We start from the raw sequence: 17,204 nt of genomic DNA, 5'->3' as shown, positions 1-17,204 counted from the left end.
TGCAGACATTCACATTCTGCTAAAGCACTGATTACACCTCAGTGTTCTGCTTATTTACTTTCCATAAATTTAACCCCGCAGGCGAACCTACTTCTACTTTTTATTTTGGGAATAAAAAGCTAATCTTCAGACTGACAAAAACTGGTTACTGGTGAAATATGTAGAAATATACATTAATGAAGCTTTAAAAAAGAATGTAATAAACCAAAACAAGCGTATACACAACGAGGATATCACTGTAATATTTAGGCCACAAAAAGCCACAGCTGAATGTTGTAGAAGTAAAAGGATGGGAAATTGATGCTGATCATGAAGCAGGTGTATTGGAATGTGGCCCGGCCCAGCCTGGTCCCCGGCAACAGCAATGGCGGTGGTGGGGCCCATGGAGACACACTTACCTCCGTAACATCCATGACCTTGATGGCGGCCAGCTGTCCAGTTTTGACATGTCGCCCCTGTGGGGAGGAGAGGAGAGGCTGGATTAATCATTTCATTCTGGTGCGTGTAATCAATTCGTCTGATGCGTGGGACATTAGAGTATCGACCGAGCGTGACTGTATCTTTCGGCTTGGAGCTGGGAGCCCGTGCTTGATAGCTGAGGACGGCGCCTCTGAGGGCCCGAACTGACAGAGGACATTACCCGTGAATAACGACTCTTATCATAACCAATGAGCAAGACACTTTCTTCCTCGTTTCTCAAAAAATAAACTTTTCTTGAATTGGACAGAGGAGTGTATTATTCAACAGTCTACCATGAATCTCCAGACAGCTAATCATCATGGCTGGGGCTCCACATGTCGAAGGAGGGACTGGGGCTCACCACGAAAGCAGAGAGAAAGTCCTAAAGGTGGGAAGAGGGGAAGGGTCCACAATGCCGACGGCGGCCAGAACCCTGGTGTGATGAGACCCAACCCGGGACCCCCGCACCACTGCTCCTCACGCTTCCATGCACACGTCTCCTCTGCACACATGTGCACCACACCAGGTCCCCTGCCATTTCCCCATAAGTCAACTACTGTCCGACACGCCACTGAACACGAACAATGAGGCACAGTGGTACATCTCCATTTCCCAGCAAGTTCTTCTCAAAAGTGACACTCAGGCAGGGACACCCACCGGACCTTCTCTGTTCCAGCCCTGACACTCAGCGATTTAAAGTTCTTAGCCAGGTTGAGCGGTATTACGGCAATGCCCCCGCCTGGCGAATTTCATTGCCAAGATTTCAAAATGGCAGAATAGCGTTGCTTTTGAAAATACCATCAAAATACCTTATACCATTGTATGAAGTGCAACTGTTAGTATGCGAAATACCTCGTTTCACACTAACTAGAGACTGTACATTGTGTAAAGTATTTATTGGAACTGTGACTTAAATTCCATGATCGGTTAGTTGGTTACCTGATCACAATTAACTGATTATTGGAATAATTTTTAGATGCACTGACTGCAATTTTCTTGGCCGATTCTGCTTTCCAATTTTTTTTCAAGTGTGACCAGCTGATACTGATTTTTGCCGTTTACTATTTTCTAAGAACTACTAATTAACAGCATATAAACAAAAATCAGTTAGTCTTCGATGCAAAACTTTATTTTCATAATAAGAGAAATTGTTAAAATTTCTTTTCCCCCAAACTGCAGGATCTTCTCTCACTTAAAAAAACTCAAAATAAAGTGCTCTGTGAATGGAATGAGGTACAAATAATTAACTGAAAACAAGTTGTTGTACACGCAACTTTATCTGACATATTTAACTTTACCAAAGATGCAATTCTAATACTGCTAGTGAGCTAGATTAAGATCAGGTTTTTTCATACCTTCATAATATACCAGTGGTTCTCAAACTCGGTCCTCGGGCCCCACTGCCCTGTTTGTTTTCCAGCTATCCCTGCCCCGGTACAATGGACGGGATCGCTATCGGAAACACGTGAGACTGATCAGCCAATTCCGGTCCCTGGTCATTCAGTCAGTGCATCTCCAACGCATATATTTTGTTGCTATGCTAACCCGTATTACCTCCAAAATCACCTCACATTTCATAAATAGGCTCTAAAGTAAGTAAAGTGAGAATTTGCGATGTTTTCCTCTACACTGAAAAATAAAAGCTAATAAGCTAGGAGATATGATTACTGTAGTGAAAAGCAGTCGGGTCATTTTATGGCTGCCACTAACGACTATTTTTATATGGATTAATCAACTATTTTATCGATTTGTCAAATATAAATGGTTCATTTTCCTCAATACCTCCAGACAGACACCGACAGGATTCATCGTGTTCATGTGTTTCTTTTAATGACAGCAGTCAATATAACGACTGAACTAAACATCAGAAATTTTTTACGACAATTATCCACAAAGTGTGCAGCGTCTGTCACTGCAGTGTATCTTTCTGGGCTTTAAAAAAAAAAAAAAAAGATATTTTTGTCCGCTTTACAGGTGTTTCACGCGACATATTTTGTGACGCGCGCGCTCTCTGCCCGCCGAGTGGGCTCACGTCTGTACGTGCGCACGTCTTTGTGCGCGTGTATCGGGGGCGGAACTCTGCCATGTGCGATACAGAGAGCAGAGGACAATTGTAAACGCGCGACCGTGTAGAGACAAAAATGACAAGCTGTTATGTAAATAAGACAAATAACATAAAGCTATTTAATTTGTTTATTAAAAGGACAATGTATAGACATGTTCCATAGGAAATGTTCGGGGGCGAATGCCGTTCGGGGGGTGGGGAAACATAATAACGGTAGGGGAAACACTGACAAGGCAAAAGATGTGGAGCTGCTTTTTGCAGATTAAAGTCTGACACGGTTTTTTGTAAATATATTTCTCATTTTTATTTCCATCCATCCATCACCATAACCACTTAATCTCAACTGGGGTTGCGAAGGGGGGGACCAGAGCCTATCCCGGGAACAATGGGCACAGGCAGGAACCAGCCCTGGGCAGTCACCTACACACCACAGGGCACCCACACTCACACAACTAGGGGGCCAACTTAGAGTAGCCAATCAACCCACCCTGCACACTTTTTGGACTGTGGGAAGGAACCAGAGCCCCCGGTGGAACCCCACGTGAACACAGGGAGAGCATGCAGGCTCCACACAGAAAGGTCCTATGCCCGACCCAGGGACCAGACCCAGGGACCAGACCCAGGGACCAGACCCAGGGACCAGACCCAGGGACCAGACCCAGGGACCAGACCAGGACCTTCTAGCTGTGAGGCAGCACACTGCGCCACCATGCCGCCCCCATTTTTATTTCAGTTCACAAATTATTTTCTTTTATTTAGTGTCTGTTTTTGTTTTCATGTACAACAACACTGGTCCCAACAAGCCCAATGCGCGCAAACACACATTGTCAGCCACAGTGCTATAGAGGTGGTGCGAATGTGAAGCAGTGAAAAAGGCTGTGGTGTTGCAGGGCATATGCTGTGGTCGAGCACACACATAACTTCACACTAAACTACACCGCAACCGAAAAATAAATGGAGAATGAACACCTTATGGTGGAGGGGTTCGCGTGTTCCAGTGATCTATGTTGTCGGGGCTTTATGCCCCTGGTAGGGTCACCCAAGGCAAACAGGTCCAGGGTGAGGAACCAGACGAAGTGCGGCTCATTAGACCCCTTATAATGAGTAAAAACATGGATTCACGCTTCCCCTCGCCTGGACGCGGGTCATCGGGGCCCTCCCCTGGAGCCAGGAGTGGGGCTTGATGGCGAGGAGGGGCTAAAGGGGTTGTGTGCTGTGTGAGTTGGGCAACGGCTGAAGGCGGGGACCTTGGCGGTCCGATCCTCGGCTGCAGAAGCTAGCTCTAGACACATGGAATGTCACCTCTCTGGGGGGGAAGGAGCCTGAGCTGGTGCGTGAGGCTCAGACTAGATATAGTCAGACTCACCTCGACGCACAGCTTGTGCTCTGGAACCAGTCTGCTTGAGGAGAGTTGGACCCTTTTCCACTCTGGAGTTGCTCGAGGGGAGAGGCACCGAGCAGGGGTGGGTATACTTATTGCACCCCCCTTATTGCCTGTGCATTGGGGTTTACCGCAGTGGACGAGAGGGTAGCCTCCCTTCGCTTTCGGGTGGGGGGACGGGTCCTGACTGTTGCTTGAGCTTATGTGGCAAGCGGCAGTTCAGAATACCCACCCTTTCTGGAGTTCATGGAAAGGGTGTTGGAGAGCACTCCTCCTGGGGACACTCTTGTTCTATTTAGTTAGTCTCATCAGAAAACAAATAGTACCGGCCTGCATATTGGAATACTTCTTCCACATTATCAAACTGGTTTTGTTAAATCCCACTGTATAACCGATAATGTACAGCGTGTTTTGAATAACACAGGCCACCTTGAAAAAAGATGAGATGAAGCCTTAATAGCTTCTCTAGATGCCGAGAAGGTATTTTTCATACTGGTGCCTAATTTGACCTTTTCCAATCTCATCAAATCACAGACGTCTGCATTTAAGCCCAACGGCAGCCGTCAGCACTGATACTGATGAATATGCGACAGGAGCTCAGAAGTCAGCACTGATACTCACTGCAACTGCAGAATATCTGGCATGAAAATCTCTGCTGTGATTTTAGAGAAAATGAATGTTGCATTTCTCTCTATGGTCATGAGATACTCCTGAGCTTAAAAGATCCAGAGCTCTCTACCCCTGCTATACTGAACTGGATTTCTCAATGCAGCAAACTTTCTGCATACAACATTAGCTTCAACAAATCAATGGCAAGGAAAATTAAGATTCCTGGTAACACTAAAGTGTCCGTTTCTACTGGCCAATGGATATCTGGGGGGATGTACCATTCCTGACTGGAGACTGCTGTAGACGACAAATTGCTCCAGTTTTGCTTTTGTAATCTAGGAGACTGGCCTTCAATACCTGCTTGTATTGTGGGGATTATGATACGCATTCTGCATTAACACTGGCTGCTTTCCTTACTTCTGTCTTCCCCGCTATTTGGCAGCAAAATTCTTCCAGAAGCTTTATAGGTTACTCTCTATTTATATTTGGAACAATAAAGGAAAGCAAATAAAAACGAAGTTTTTGAAGGCTAAAAAATTTAGGGGCAGCCTCTCTGCCAAATAAGCAACAACCTGCCCAATAATTCAAAGTTGTAGATGGTTTTTGATAAGACGTAATTCACTAGGGGTCGGCACAATGACAACAGCGAATGTCTTGAGTTTTCTCATTTCTATGACTAAAAACTGTTCCGTGGTCATGATCTAAGCGAGAAGTCACTTCTATTAATATGTGGCTAGTGAAAAGGAGTCACACGACATGAAAAATCAGAGTCGCTCTTACAGTCCCCAGATCACGGATGAAATCCATCCAAGTCTGTCTGAGTGGAATGTGTAGGCATGTCAGAACAATAATAATATTAATAAAGTAACTACATAAAGTGCTGTAGTGTACATTGAGCCAACGAACCTCTGAAGCCATGCAAAGTTCATGAGTGTCACAAAGTAGAGCCATTGTATTTAACCAAAATTAATAATAGGCTTAATGGCAATTCATCCATATGCACGTAGTGTCCGCAAGTCAGACATTCTTAATCCTAGTACTGCCAATAGACCTATTAAATATGTTGCATAATTCTGCATCTTACATTTCACTCAGTTATAGTTGTTGCTTATTAACTTTCTTCTCCCTTTATGTAGCATATCCGGAATGTCCTGTGCCTATATGTGTGTTTGCCAGTGAAGCTGGAAATATCCTCCTAGTGCTTTTTTCCTTTCTACACTGTTGCAATTGTAAAATTAAAAATAAATATGAAGATTTTTAAAAGCGACTGGTACCACCTACAGTGGTTGTTTTAATACACGAAATGTTTCCCGTTTTGCGGTTCATTTGAGATAATGGACTTCCCGCTTCTGCTCTCACTGTCAGCTGCAGTTCCCCATAGAGCTGGAATTGAAACTTTCAGGCTACATATCAGGGACACGGAAGAGGGGCAGTTGACCCGCATGCTGATCGGCACCATCGTTAGGACAGTCCTCTGCATTCACACTCTTTCATCTCCGCATAAAGTCTCTCCTCCTCTGAAGGAAAACGTTTGTGCTTCAGTGTTTTTGGTGAAAATGGACATAAGCCATATGGGGAACAGCCAACTAAGTCGGTTTTGACAGGACAAACATCCACACACTACCCTGCATTATAAACTAGAAATGCACAAATACCGAGGGGTAACGGGTCCGAAACTGTGCTTATATCCTTGTCTTGATGACAAGGTACCCATGCCTATGACCAAACACCATTAATGACGTATCAGTGATATCATTAATAAGCAAAAAGCATCTGTGGTATGGAAACCTATTCGTTATTAAAAATCCAGAAGTATAGCACTCCGTAAATTATGCTCTACCGAACTACAAAACTAGGTACGAAATCAGGATCACACAACACTAGTAATCTAATTAAACATCTAAAATCCATACATGAAAAGTATGATGCAATTGCAGCTTTAGATTAGGGTTTCACTAATCCGCTAACCACGAGGCTAACTTTTTTGTTAGCAGATTAGCGTTTACGCTAATTTTGAAAACCAGACTAATTCCGCTTATCTGGCATGCTGTTGACTGACTAAGTGTAAACAAAAGACGTGATTGGTTGATTACATGGGCAGGTTAACTGGGGTACCCGGAACCAACTGGAGATCAGGGGCCTGTATCACAAAGCTGGACTTCTTGCTTAGCCGGGTAACTTTACGGTACCCTAGTTTACATGGCTGAGCGATATTATGTCAATATTATATGGCACATCTGCAATAAACACCAGGGCTTCAGATCAGAGGCAAAGCATTTGGCCAGATGCTAGCTTTTCGGTACTATACAGACATTTACACCTAATATTTGGTAAGCAGATTAGTAGTACAGCTAAAATATGAATGAGATGCGTTTTGTGACACCCAAAACTAAGTAATCTTGTGTTAAATTTGGTTAGCGGAGCACAACATATCAAGCTGTTTTTATATATATTTTAGTGCGATTTGCACTGAAGTGTCAGTGAAGAAAGGAACAGCTCAGCAGCCACGATGTCTTGAGAGAAGATCTTGCGGATAAACAAGGTAATCCGGTGGTGTGCCGGTACTTTTTGCAGCTTACAGTCTGATCCGTTTAAATAAACATATGGATATGCCGAATGTACTAACTTTTGGGCTTCATAAAACTCTTCATTAATATTTCAGTCATACTATTAATCTGCTTAATTTGTAGGCGTAAACGTCTGTATAGTACCGAAAAACTGCCACTGGGCAAATGTTTTATTGCCTATGCTCGATATAATAACGATATATTATGGCCTGGCCCTACTTGCATTTAGCGCAAACCATCTCAAGTCTGACAAGTTATTCGGCTAAGCAGGAAATGCTGTTTCGTCACACAGGTCCACAGTTGTATTTACTGGGTTCTGACTGACAGAGCAATAGACCAATAAAGATCTGAGGCCCTTCCTAGTTATGGGTAAACAGCGGCATGTTTGTAGCGCCTTCACCGAAAGCAAAATGGCAGAATGGGCCAGTCGCAAAATAGGGCTTCACAGACAAACGTGCTTCTCTCTCGCGCAAATACCGTATCAGAAAGAAAACCGATGTGGATTTATTCCGGAGACTCTGTACAATCTAATGCTACACAACTGGGTGAGTTCTAAATATTCCTTGGTAAATCACTCTAGTCCAACAAAAGGAACTTCAGTCTTAAACAGGTTACCGTTTTAGCTCTCTAGCCTTTTGAAGGGTTTTAGAGCCAAAAGTGGCTATCAAGGCTAACTTTTTGAATAGCTGTGCCCACCACTGCAAAATTGTCACAAGCAGCAACACTCTGCAACAACCAAACTGTAGCAAACACTTGCATGTACAGAGAAAATATCAAAACGACAAACCTTATGCAGTGAAAGTAACAGATGCTATCTACCTATTATGCTATCAATCAGGCTTAAGGTCATAACGGAAATATGCGGAGAGCAAAATATTTTCCTAGGTGACGCCAAGTATACAAACTGTGAACCGCTGCTTGAGGTTTTACAAGTTAAAAAATGCATATTACTTTTTAAACATCATAGACCCCTAATTGGAATTGGTATCAGTGAGCCCCAGAAAGTGAGCATAGGTACTTTTACTCGGTCTGAAAAAAACTGGAGCCGGGTATCTTTATCGGAAACGATTGACGGCACGCTTCAGCTCAGCTTCGCTCCTGAGATTTTACTCGTTTGTTTGCCAATGAAAAACAGACAGCTCTATAATCCTGCTGCAAAGGAGGAGGACAACACAAGATGCACTGCTATACTGGAGGATAGCATCATACTTCCATTTAGGAATCCCACACACATTCAGGTACAAACACACCATGTCGGCATAAAGCCAAGCAGACAGACATTCACTTGCGCCAAACGGTGAGTTGTGTGCACACGCCCAGTTTCAGCATTTACCAACGTTTCCATGAGTAGGCACCCCCCAGGCTGACCACAGGCCACATCCTGTAGCTTTCCCTTCAACAAAGCACCAAAACACCTGCCCCAACATTACTCTTATTCAAGTACGTCTGTTCAATTACTGTGTCTGTAGAGTTGCAAGCACCACTGTAGATAAGGACACAGGCTTACATTTGTGTAAATGAGATCTGTCGAGTGACGGCATGCCATTAAGGATGTTAATCTGAAGATTGCTAGTTCAAGTCCCAAGACATTCACCTCGGGATAAACATTAACCAGAATGTACTGCATGTAACACTTGCTCAGGAAGGATAATTCCCAAAATAGGGACACCCACAGCAGAGCAGACTCTGAACGACAACAGTTGAGAGTTTAAAACTGCCCAACTTACTGCAGAGCCCAGGAATGGAATCCCGGGGCTCATTCCCCAAACTTAAGTTGGCTGAAAATGCCATAGTTTCATCAAGTCCCAGTGACTCAAACCCAGATGCAAGACTATTCCACCAAAAAGCCTGCAGCTGAATCACACCTGAGTGAGCAATTACTTGCAGAGCTTGAAGCTTTCCTGTGGCCTGTGGTCCCACACAGCTCCAGAATGCCTGATCGCACAGCAGGCCACTGCTGCCCCCTGAGCATGCGGATCCATGGCTGGCATGGCCCAGATGCCCTATAGGCTTCCGGAAAGTGGGGGCAGCACCAGAGGAGTCTACAGGAAATGCCCCCCACTAGCAGTGAGGTGACCCAGAAAAACAAATGCCAGAACTTAAAGGGCAGGTCCAACAAATGCTACCACACAATGGGAAGAGAAGCGGAAAAACTGCTGTAGAAAAGCTGAACATAAAACAAGCAGTTTCTTCTGGCAATGCAGACCTTAAAAAGCTCTGCAGTGATACCACAGCTTTAGAAGTTTAGAAGCATTGGAACAAAAACCAAGTAACACCAGCAAACAGAAGCCAGAAAAATGCACACCACTACCACCATGAAACTCACAGACAGTGCAGTACATCATACCAATATCAAGGCAGAAGCAATAATCTAATTATTGTAAATGGGAGCTCCATTATTTGTTTACACTATATCGAATACTGTGCCCTTTAATTAAGTTTTGCCCTTTTAAAGGGGGCTGTGATGCTGTTTTTTTTTTCCAGAAAGTAATATTGACATTTATCGACTCCTTCATCCAAGTCATTTCAACTCAACTGCTCAGTGTGAAAGTAAGTATATTTTGTTGCAGGTGCACAAGCCTTGGCATCAGCTGTTACTTCACTGAATTAATGCATTTTGAAGGACAGAAGGCTATTGTGTTGTGGGAAAGGCAGTGACAGACTCACAGTGTGTAAAAATCCTGCTAGCTAGCTAAAGTAAGACCACGAGAATTTTGGATTTGTTCTTATTCATTAGGCTAAGCAAACAGCACAATACCAAAGCAGCATAGTAATAACGGATTAAATTAACCAGTCGGGCTTGAATGTGCATCGTCGCTGAAAACAGGAAACCAACGGTAAGCACGTGTCAACATCAATACATGCAAGGTGTGGTCAGGAGTATCTGCACGCCATAAAACATGCTGCTAAGGTATGGAAAAGTATGTGTGAAGGTGGAGGAGATGTTTGCAAGGATCCTAGTACAGGGTGAACCAGTCAACGAAAAATTACTTTCATTCAGTTAAACAGGTACTGACTGTTCCAAAACCTAGAACAGGGGTGGGCAGTCTTATCCAGAAAGGGTTGCTGTGTATGTGGGGTTTCCCTAATTAGATGATTAATTAGTGGACTGATTGGCTGAAGACTGGGATTGAACAGCTGACCTAAAGATTAACCCAAAAACCCACACACGCCTTAAGGACACCGGTCCTTAGCGGATAAGATTGACCACGGCTACTCTAGGCAGCAGAACTGAAACCAAAGAGACACCGGCTAAAACGTATAACATAAAATGACATCAGTCATCTTAACTCTTGCCATGCGTGAATTTCCTTAGGCAAGACTAGTGTTCTGGGAAACTGATTATGAAATATGAATTGTCATCATGAAATGAATTTTGACAAATTTAATAATCATTTAAACAAAAACAAACCTTGTCAGAACAGTACAAGATCAGTTGTCCTCTAATTCCATGTTTTTAGCGTTCATGATGAGTAACATTCACATTGCCTTGTTAGCATAAGCAGTTACGACTACTGTAACACATTCATGAATATTAGTCTGGAACAAACTCTTCCCTTGCAAGACTAACCACTATTATTAACAATGGCTCGCTTTTACTGCTATTATTGAAGATAACAAGGCTTTTAGCCATGAGTAACACTACAAACCTCCAGTGAGGTAACACAAAATGTTAACAAATCACTCATTTTTAATAGTTTGATCCTGTTGAATCCATGCGTAGTTACAGATGTTTACTGGGGTTTTTAAACGTTTTGCAGACAGAAGGTAAACATCTGAAATTAATGAACTTTCAGGTTATAGCATGTAATTTGCATTAAAAAACCCCACAGTTACTGCTGCATGGGAGTCAAACATCGAGACAGAGTGACCAGGATGAGGTTTAAGGTCGTCGCCAATGGCGGCCCAGAGACTGAGCATCAGGTTCATTTGTGCCGGCCTGCAAAATGGCAATTCCAGGGATGGGTGACATGACGATTATATGTCGTGCTTGATCTTCAAGACACCGTCTACTTTCCATGCAGATCACAGCGGTCGCCATTTTTCATGTGCCCCTACTAATACTTCGAAACTTCAGATAAAACTTTGATGGCCAGTTAACATGTCACTACCTGATCTGTACGACTCTTCCAAGACTGGGTATTCTTGACCAGTACATTTCACGACTGGGAACAAAGATCGCAATTCGGATTGTGGATTGCAGTCGTCTGTCATGATAGTCCCTTTTTATTTGCCATTTGCACAAGTAGGAGTACAGGTACATAGGAATTCCCGTGGCCCGCGGCCGTTAGACTGGTCAGCCGAGGCCTTCGCTCGAACCCGTGATCTTCTGATCATGGATACAGAGACTTAGCCTACTGACTCACCAAGATCACAACAACCTGAAATGTATAATTAAAAATGACCAGGTCTCAGATATACTTTGAGATTCCTTTCTAACAGTCACGTATTTATTGTCAACTTTTATTATTAACTTTTGTCAGCTATGCAATGTGACCGTAGCTAAAACAAGACCATGTAAATCTGAACTGGACGTGAGACTTCATATCATGGACATATTCTAGGTCAGGGAGGAAGAACGGTGGTAGTGTTTGGCTGTTTGGCTCAAATAAGTTTTAAAGCACTATTGATCTTCACATTGTACATTCAAAACACCCCGTTTTCCATAATCTACCACCTATCTAATGGACATTCCCATGTTCAGCCTAGACTGAATGCCGGGAACACAGATGATTAGAACAGGGTGGTCAGTCTTATCCAGAAAGGGCCATTGTGTATGAAGGTTTTCACTGCCACTCCCTAATTATTCATATTCAATTTATCTTTGTATAGCGTCTTTCATAACAGAGTCACCCCAAGGCACTTTACACAGGTGTGCTGTAATACATTACATCATCATTGAGAGAGACCAATACAAAAACAGGGAAAAGGAAAGACAAAGACAATCACACCGTTAAATTAGAGACTGACTGAAGAGTCCTCACACCTGGGGTGGAACAGCTGACCTTATCCCAAAAGCCTGCACACACACTTGCCCTTTATGGATAAGACTGCCCATCCGTAGTGTAGAGACACCAGAGGTAGCAAGCTGCAAGTTAACCCTGAGGCCTCGTTCAGAGCCAGCTTCAAAGTGTTTAATATAAATTAATCTCTTAAAAATGTCCCTATTCCACCATGAGACAAACTCAGCCAGAAGAGAGACATCAAAACAGCTCCTAATTTTTGTTTCCATGTCAGATTAATGGGCACCGGAAATCATACTAACACCACGCATTCCAATTGTTCTTTGGCATCTAATTTAGCGTCGCTTATTTAACAAATCCACTTGAAAATCTGCACACCAAACCAGAAGATGGTACCCCAAACAGCCACGTGTGCGATTCTGTGTGTCTCTACACATACAAACATGTGCATGCTTGTGCGCCTGTTACGTGTCCATACACACACACACACACACACACACACACACACACACACACACGCATACGCCCTGCCCTACATGGCCACTGCACGTCCCCATTTGAAAAACCACACGAAAAACCTGAAGTACAGCTGACTGCATCATTTCTCCAAGTAAAGCTGCTGGAAGCAGCACTTCACCACAGGGAACTCTTAATGCGGTGCAGTGAAGGAGAGTGAAGGCAAGCCAGTGCATCAGGCAGGGGAGCATTTATACACACCTAACAGCCCCTGAACACATTACTGCATAAAAAGCCATCTTAAAATCTACATTCATTCAGAAAAAGCGCATATCAAGTGTTGCCAGTTAGGGAAGAATAGTGACATTACCTAAAGTGGGCCCTCCCCAGCTTAAATACACTAAATCTTAAACTGTACTGAGCAGGTGTAGCTTACGCATTTTATAAAACTTTAATAAGACTGGGATGAGCAAACAGAAGGTCCAGGTATTTGGAAACATCCGTACGCATAAGCCTGCCTGCGTCCGCACCCAATAAACTGCTGTTGTGAGCTTTAGGAGGACTCTGAGTAACACACACTGAGTAATTCAGGCTCTGATGCCTGCAGTGTGAAAACTGAGCCTTTACCAAAGAGCTGGAGGAGGTGAGAGAGGACAACCCCGACGAGGAAGAGGCGGCGGGTGGTGAAAAAGAATCTCTGGAGACAAAGACAGGGTGCGGGCAAAACCACGCCATGCATGTGGCTGGGTGAGGGCTGGCGGAGACGGAGCAGGGAGGGCGAAGCTCTGCCGCTCACACCATCCATCTCTACTTTTAAGCGAGCAATGTGGTTTTTGCTGAATGACTGAATGAACAGGTTCTACAATCCAGCTGATGGTTACTCATCAATTAACGGCAAGGATTATTTAGGGGGAACTCAAATGACGACAATATTTGGTCTTTTTAATTTATTTCTATTTAGTGGGTCATCCAAGCTGAATTTTTCCACTGGTGCGATTCAGACTTTTCAGACGATTCAGACATGCCTTGTGGTTCTACAGAGAAACCTGAAACTGGGCAAACGTCGAATTCTAAGGGCCGTCGCTGTCGATGCTCAAAGACGTATAGAAATCTACCAGTTCGATGATTAATCAATTGATGGTTAGTGCTACACACTGCTCCGCCGTGTCACCCACAATACCAGGCCTGTCTGATATGCAGAGCTAATATCCACATCATGTAATACACATACAACTATCACATCGGAAAAACCACAATCGGCAGCTTGATCAAGACTCTGTCAAAGGAAACGACTGCAATTTAAATGAGTTTCTTTTCAAGATTATCTACTGTATGTTTTAAATAAAGAAGGGATACGCCGATACCAAATCCGGGTCAATACTATGCTCATACTCGTAAAAACTGTTCAGCACCAAGAACTGATACCACTTAATTGCAGCGCTATGTTGACACTCAAAGTCGCTGCATTTTCTGTGCTGCCCAATCAGATCTTTGCATCTAGCAAGAGATTTGTCAACCAGAAACATTTGGGAAAGATAAACGCACAAAACACCGGCATTGGCAAATTGGCGAGTAAACAGGGAGGATATCAGCAGTTTGGGCACATTTCAAGATAAGGGATGATGACAAAAGTAAAGCAAAAACCGTAAGCTCTGTTCTGCTAAAGTGTCGAGAGGAGGAAGGGACAGAATGTCATTTAACACAAGCAATTTGATCAAATATCATAAACGCATCATAGTGCAAAGTATACCGAGTTTGCTAATGTTAGCGGAGAAAGACCACAACAGCAAATTTTAGTGCAAATTTGGAGACACGAGGGAAAATGAAATTGAAGCGTTATGTACATCTAGCAGTAAGTTAGTTATATTTTTAGAACCCTTGCGGTCTGCATCACCACAACGATATGCAATAATACATGATGATGCCTGTGTATGTGTGGGTGCATATATATGCATGTGTTACATTTAGTTTTACAATGGAAAGTTTTGTTTAAGGCTTAAGTTAAGCCTGATGTTGACTTACACATAAAAGAATGATCACAGTCTCTTCCACACAGTGAGGCAAAAGCCTACAGCTTATTAAATACTGGTATCGGCTCGGTATTCTGTATCTGCCAATACCCAAAGCCCAGGCATAGGGACAGAAAAAAACTGTCTGCAGAGTCAATAGCTACAGACCTCCAAACTTAAGCTAAATTAATTCAAAGAGATGACAAAGAACAGCTAGGCTAATCCTAGAGCTTAGGAAAAAAAACACAAAAAAAAAATCTATGCTTTTTATAATCAAGTAATAGAGTTTCATCATATAATTTTGACAGTTGTGAAGACAGTCTTATCCACTGCATAATCTGCTTCAGGAAAGCTTCCTTAATATGTAGACATAACACTTATTTATAAATAACTCTGGATAATTTGCTAGCTCTTAATGCACTTCGTGCACTAATCCACCAGCATGGATTTCATGTGGATGTAAAACAAAGCTAAGGCCAGTTAGCACGGAAATTAAATCCGTCAAGATCAACTTTCAGTGGCGGCCATATTGACGTACCATTGGTCAAGGTGGTTAGAGTAAGACACTTCAGGCCACATGTATGAATAATAATAATGATGATAATAATAAAAAAAATTTTGGAAGCGCCTGAATGATTTAGCTGCAAAGTAATGTAACAGAATAAAGTGCACTTTTAATCTTGTTAGAGGAAAAATGTAGCTGAGAAACTAATTCCTCAGCTAAGGAGCAGGTAGGACGAGTCAGCAAGCATTTAGAAAAAAATCACATTACAAACACATGTCGCCGCAATAATGGCACCGCAGAAGGGAAATGCATGAAGTACAGGGAAGTACAAAGGCCTTCACACACATCACAGCTAAGCGATGCTGCCTGTCCCTGCCCACAGGAAGCAGGCGCCACGTGAGGTGGCACCTCACAAACGCAAGACTACTAAGAAAATGCAAAAACACTTATGCGAATGGAAAACATAAAATGCAAAGCAAAAAGGGTATAAATCCAACCTGCAGGGGGCCACAGAACTACAGGGTGGTGGAACCAATCGGGGACGTCCCAGAGAGCAAAGGCAACGACAAATGGCGTACAGGAGACAGGAGAGGGGGGGTGGGGCAGGGAGGGACACTGCACAGCGGTGCGGCAACGAGCACCAAGGCAGCCGCCAATGAGCCACCTGAGTCTTCCAGCAGCCAGAAAGAGGCACATTCGAACATTTAAAGCAGAATAAGAGCTGGCTGGGGGCGTCATGCAGTATACAAGAGGCCTTCATGTGACTCCATGCACTTTTTAAGCAAGACACAAGCTTTGTTCCACAGGTTTGGGCTCTGGTAGAGGAGCCGTTTTATAGCTCCTTTATTGGATGACCCAATAACCCTAGAGGTGATACATATCTGTCAGATGGATCCTGTAACATCAGAAGCCGTGCACTTCAAAGGGAACTAGATCATGCAGTTCTGAAGCTCTACTGGGCCTGGGGGGTGGAGGGAATGGGAGGCAGAGATGCAGAGCAATGGGACATGTATGCAAACAGCCACCCCATTCAAAGAGGAGACCAAAGGATAACAAATACTGAATTATAAAGTAAAATGTAAACAAAATGTACAGAAAGGCTTCACACACCACACGTGTCCATATTCAGTTAATATGTACCTAGCGAGTGCCCACCCACCCCCAGACACTCACAAACACACATATATAGTTACCATAGTCACATGTCATACAGTTAATTATAGCCTGGAAAGGAAAACAGTCGCCAGAATATCAGCACGAGGTGACAATTCTTCTCTCACTACTGCTGTTTTACACTTAAGAAAATGTCATGGTTTGAGAGTTCCAAAAAGTCAGAGAAGGGCAGACATACACTGTTATCGGCATTACACTCCCCAGAGCTGATCCTACAGCACCCGCAGCCAGCCGACAGTCAAACACCAACACAGCTGGGTCAGAACACGAGTGACCCGAATTGAACTCTCTCAAAACTGACGCGTTAATGCGCTCGGTTGATGTTCAGGCAGAGCGTCTTTCACTCACCCATTCACAAATCTAGGCGTTTTACCGCAGCGATTCAACTTAGAATGTCATGGTCAAGAATGACAGCAGCACCGCTCTCAAGACACGAGCAGACGAAGTTCAGGTTACCATCATCACACCCCCTTGAGAGCAACCTGACAACAATCAAAGTCTGTTCTAAGCACTGGTGCTGAGCAAGTGGACGTGTGAGAACAACTGCATGGGGAAACTGCTGGGCAGGGCCCAGAGGGGCGAGCAGAGCTCATCTCCACCCTGCAGTCTTGCTATACAGATGCTGCAGACCCCCCTGCCCGCCTCCCCCCCAGCAGAGCCCCACTATTATTAGCATCTCCCAGCCGAACACAGCGACTCAAGCAGTAACATATTAGAGCGGGACAATGATTCCACAGCAGGGATGGGAAGTAATCCAAGCAACTCCAGCTTTTATTGAGAACCCAGGCAAGGTAGTGTGTGTGTGTGTGTGTGTGTGTGTGTGTGTGTGTGTGTGTGTGTTTTCCCTGCACAGATTTGAGCTTCAAAGCAGGCTGAGTGAGCACAAAGCAACCCCCCCACCCCACCACCAAACTGCCTCAGCTCACATTCACGTTGCACTGAGGAGCGCAAGTATTGCATCACAGCGGAAAGAGTGCTGGGCCACTACCACCGCGCCCCCTCGCCCCCGGCAGCCA

At 43.9% G+C, this 17,204-nt stretch overlaps 1 protein-coding gene across 4 annotated transcripts in view; it reads right to left on the bottom strand.

The window, feature by feature from the left end:
- LOC125709775 (mitogen-activated protein kinase kinase kinase kinase 4) overlaps window positions 1–17,204 on the bottom strand; it is a 65,510-nt gene that overhangs the window by 33,838 nt on the left and 14,468 nt on the right. For all 4 annotated transcript variants that reach the window (XM_048978598.1, XM_048978595.1, XM_048978594.1 and 1 more), the window contains exon 3: window positions 399–455. In XM_048978598.1, the coding sequence (XP_048834555.1) occupies window positions 399–455 (57 nt within the window). The remainder of the gene's footprint in view (window positions 1–398; window positions 456–17,204) is intronic.

This window comes from Brienomyrus brachyistius, chromosome 16 (assembly GCF_023856365.1).
Source record: "Brienomyrus brachyistius isolate T26 chromosome 16, BBRACH_0.4, whole genome shotgun sequence".
NCBI lineage: Eukaryota > Metazoa > Chordata > Actinopteri > Osteoglossiformes > Mormyridae > Brienomyrus > Brienomyrus brachyistius.
This window is presented reverse-complemented; position numbering and strand designations above follow the sequence as displayed.